This window comes from Calidris pugnax, unplaced genomic scaffold, assembly GCF_001431845.1.
Source record: "Calidris pugnax isolate Ruff unplaced genomic scaffold, ASM143184v1 scaffold233, whole genome shotgun sequence".
NCBI classification, from domain to species: Eukaryota; Metazoa; Chordata; class Aves; order Charadriiformes; family Scolopacidae; genus Calidris; species Calidris pugnax.
The window spans coordinates 50779-54359 of NW_015090959.1; the positions used below are offsets into that span (position 1 = coordinate 50779).

Consider the following 3581-nt stretch of genomic DNA (forward strand, 5'->3'; position numbering starts at 1 on the left):
TCCCATTCCTGCAGACGGACACGGATCTCTACAGCGACTGTCTGAGGAGCTTCTGGACCTGTCCCCACTGCGACCTCCACATGCCCTTCACTCCCCTGGAGCGCATGTGCCACCAAAGCGCTTGCCGGCCCCCTGAGGGTGAGTCATAGAATCATAAAATCATAAAATGGTTTGGGTTGGAAGGGACCTCAAAGATCATCTAGTTCCACCCCCCCTGCCATGGGCAGGGACACCTCCCACCAGACCAGGTTGCTCAAAGCCCTATCCAGCCTGGCCTTGAACACCTCCCGTGATGGGGCATCCACAACTTCCCTGGGCAACCTGTTCCAGTGCCTCACCACCCTCACTGTAAAGAATTTCTTCCTAGTATCTAACCTAAATCTCCCCTCCACCAGCTTAAAACCATTGCCCCTTGTCCTGTCGCTACTCTTCTTTGTAAAGAGTCCCTCCCCAGCTCTTCTATAGGCTCCTTTCAGGTACTGAAAGGCCGTTATAAGGTCTCCCCGGAGCCTTCTCTTCTCCAGGCTGAACAATCCCAGCTCCCTCAGCCTGTCTTCATAGCAGAGGTGCTCCATCCCTCTGATCATCCTCATGGCCCTCCGCTGGACCCATTCCAACAGATCCATGTCCTTTCTGTGTTGAGGACTCCAAAGCTGGACACAGTACTCCAAGTGGGGTCTCACGAGTGCAGAGTAGAGGGGTAGAATCACCTCCTGGGACCTGCTGGCCACGCTTCTCTTGATGCAGCCCAGGACACAGTTGGCTCTCTGGGCTACCAACACCCCCAAGTCCTTCTCCTCAGGGCTGCTCTCCAGCCAATCTCCACCCAACCTGTAGTTGTGCCTGGGATTGCCACGTCCCAGGTGCAGGACCTTGCACTTGGCTTGGTTGAACTTCATGCAATTTGCACGAGCCCACCTCTCCAGCCTGTCCAGGTCCCTCTGGATGGCACCCCTTCCCTCCAGCGTGTCAACTGCGCCACCGAGCTTGGTGTCATCAGCAAACTTGCTGAGGGTGCACTCCATCCCACTGTCCATGTCACCAACAAAGATGTTAAATAATACTGGTCCCAGTACAGACCCCTGAGGAACACCACTCGTTACTGGCCACCACTTGGACATGGAGCCGTTGACTGCAACCCCTTGTGTGTGTCCATCCAGCCAGTTCCTTATCCACCGAGTGGTCCATCCATCGAATCCATGTGTCATGTGTGTGTGTCCCTTCCTTAGGGCTGGGACAGGGGACAATAGGGGAGAACCAGCCTGGATTTTCCCTGGGGATGCCACCCAGCGCCGTATTTTGGGGGTGCGATAGCAGAGGGGGTAGGAAAAGGGTCTTTGGTTTCCTTCTGATCCCGGTTTTTCTGCTTTTTTCCCTGCAGCCCCCCTGGAAGAACCCTCAGAAAACTCCTCCAAAACCTCTGCCCTGCACCGATCCTACCACTGCGACATCTGCCAGCAGGATTTCACCTTCACTCCCACCGAAATCCTCCGCCACAAGAAGCAGCACCAGTAACTGGAGCTTGCTGGGACTCTTGGTGGGATGCTGGCATCCTCCCCCATCCCTCAGGGACCCCCGGAACAGGGAGAAACCCCCCCTAAACTGCTACCTCCATTGCTCTTGGGTGAGTCTGGCTGGATCCCACAAGGGATTTGATGTTTTGGGGGCCACCAGCAGCTCATCTGTCATCCCCGGAAGGGGGGGGGGGCAACCAAATTTCAGGCCTTTTTAAAAATTTGGAATAAATAAGACTTTTGGGGCAAAGCGGCCCTGGCCCAGAATGTGTCACTGGAGGTTGGGGGGTTCCCCTGCCCCATGGGGGTGTGTGTCTCGGTTGGGGGTCAGCAACCCAGATGTGGAGGGTGTTTTTGGGGAGGGTCTCTTGGAGGTTTCCTGCCTGGTGCAGCACGGCCAGCGTGTGGCACTCCTCTCCCAGCGTTGTCCCCGCCGCAGCTTTTCCTGCTGGATTCTGTAGGAAAAGCACGGGAGGGGGCCGTGCCGGGGCTTTCCCACCCCCAGGATTCACAAAACGCCCCCCAAGACCCCCCACCCCCCCGAAATTTAAACTAAGTGACCTGAGTGTCCTTTTGGGGGGCCGCTCGCTCCCAGCGCAGCGCGAAGACGTTGAGACTTGGGGGGCCGCTCGCTCCCAGCGCAGCGCGAAGACGTTGAGACGTTGCCTTGTGCATCATGGCTGGCTCCGGCCCTTTTTTGGGCTGAAAACACTCAGAAAAAGGAAAATGTGGAGCGGCTTGCATCCCCCCTGCGCCCCGCGGAGGCAAATACCGTGACAACAGGAACTTCTCAGCTGTCTAAACCTATTTAAAATGCATTAATTATCAGCCTGTGCAGTTCATTAGGCTCAAGCGGTGTTATTAGCCAGGTCCCTTCAAATTAAAGCTATTTGAGGGTATTTTTAGCTCTGTGACCTGTTGTGTTTTGTTTGCCAGGTGAAGAAAATAATAAATAAGCGTGGTTGAGCCCGGCTTGTGACATTTCAGGACAAGGAGCTGCTCCGAGAGCAGAATTTCCTGGGATTCTACATTATTTATATTTACTAATGAATTGTGCCGGGGCTCGGCACACGCTGCCGCCCATAAAAGAGGTGGGAGAGGGGAAAAGAGCGCTTCCTCCTCCACTTTTTTCTTCTTTTAACTTGATTTTCCTCCCTTTTTGAATTCCCTTTTCCCTCTGTCCATCCATCCATCCATCCGTGTGTCCTCCCAGCCCCGGCCTCCACTTTTTGATTGGGTTTATCTGCAATTAATTATGGCTCGGGCACAAGGTAATTCCCGGCTGGTGGCATCACGGTGCTTCACTAATTAATTAAGTGGGCAATTTGCTGAGCAGATTATTTGCTTGGGAGCGGGGGGAGGGATGTTAATTTGAGCCCATCCCTTTGCCTGGTGCAATCCCCCCCCATTTTTGGGGTGCGGGGAGCGCCGTTGCCCCCTGGTTTAGCAATGTGGGGTGGGGGGGAGATGGTGCTCCCCACGACTCCCTGTTGCCATGGCAACGAGGAGGGATGGGAGATGCTCCTGCCATGGCAACGGGCATCAGATGGGTTGGGCTTTGCTGGTTTCGGCCCCAATTTTTTGCCCCCCCCACTCCCAGGACATTGAGTGACAAAGGGATAATTCAAGCCCTGGCTGATGTTTCTGGAAGCCAAATGTTGATCATAGAATAGAATCATAGAATTTCCCAGGCCGGAAGGCACCTCCAAAGGTCATCCAGTCCGACCTCCCCACACTCAGCAGGGACACCCCCAACTAGACCAGGTTGCCGAGGGCCTCATTGAGCCTCCCCTTTAATATCTCCAGGGATGGGGCCTCAACCACCTCCCTGGGCAACCTGTTCCAGTGCTCCACCACCCTCACAGTGAAGAACCCTCTCCTCATCTCCAATCTAAATCTGTTCCCCTCCCGCTTAAAGCCATTGCCCCTCGTCCTGTCACTACAGGCCTTTGCAAACAGGCTCTCCCCAGCCTTCCTGTAGGCCCCCTCAGGTCCCGGAAGGCCGCTATTAGGTCTCCCCAGAGCCTCCTCTTCTCCAGGCTGAACAACCCCAGCTCCCTCAGCCCG

At 55.2% G+C, this 3581-nt stretch overlaps 1 protein-coding gene across 1 annotated transcript in view; it reads left to right on the forward strand.

The window, feature by feature from the left end:
- The window catches only part of DHX34 (DEAH (Asp-Glu-Ala-His) box polypeptide 34), a 32243-nt gene that overhangs the window by 26162 nt on the left and 2500 nt on the right, over positions 1 to 3581 (forward strand). Inside the window, exons 16-17 of the mRNA XM_014952289.1 lie at positions 15 to 138; positions 1382 to 1624. Of these exons, the coding sequence (XP_014807775.1) occupies positions 15 to 138; positions 1382 to 1515 (258 nt within the window). The 3' untranslated portion in view covers positions 1516 to 1624. The remainder of the gene's footprint in view (positions 1 to 14; positions 139 to 1381; positions 1625 to 3581) is intronic.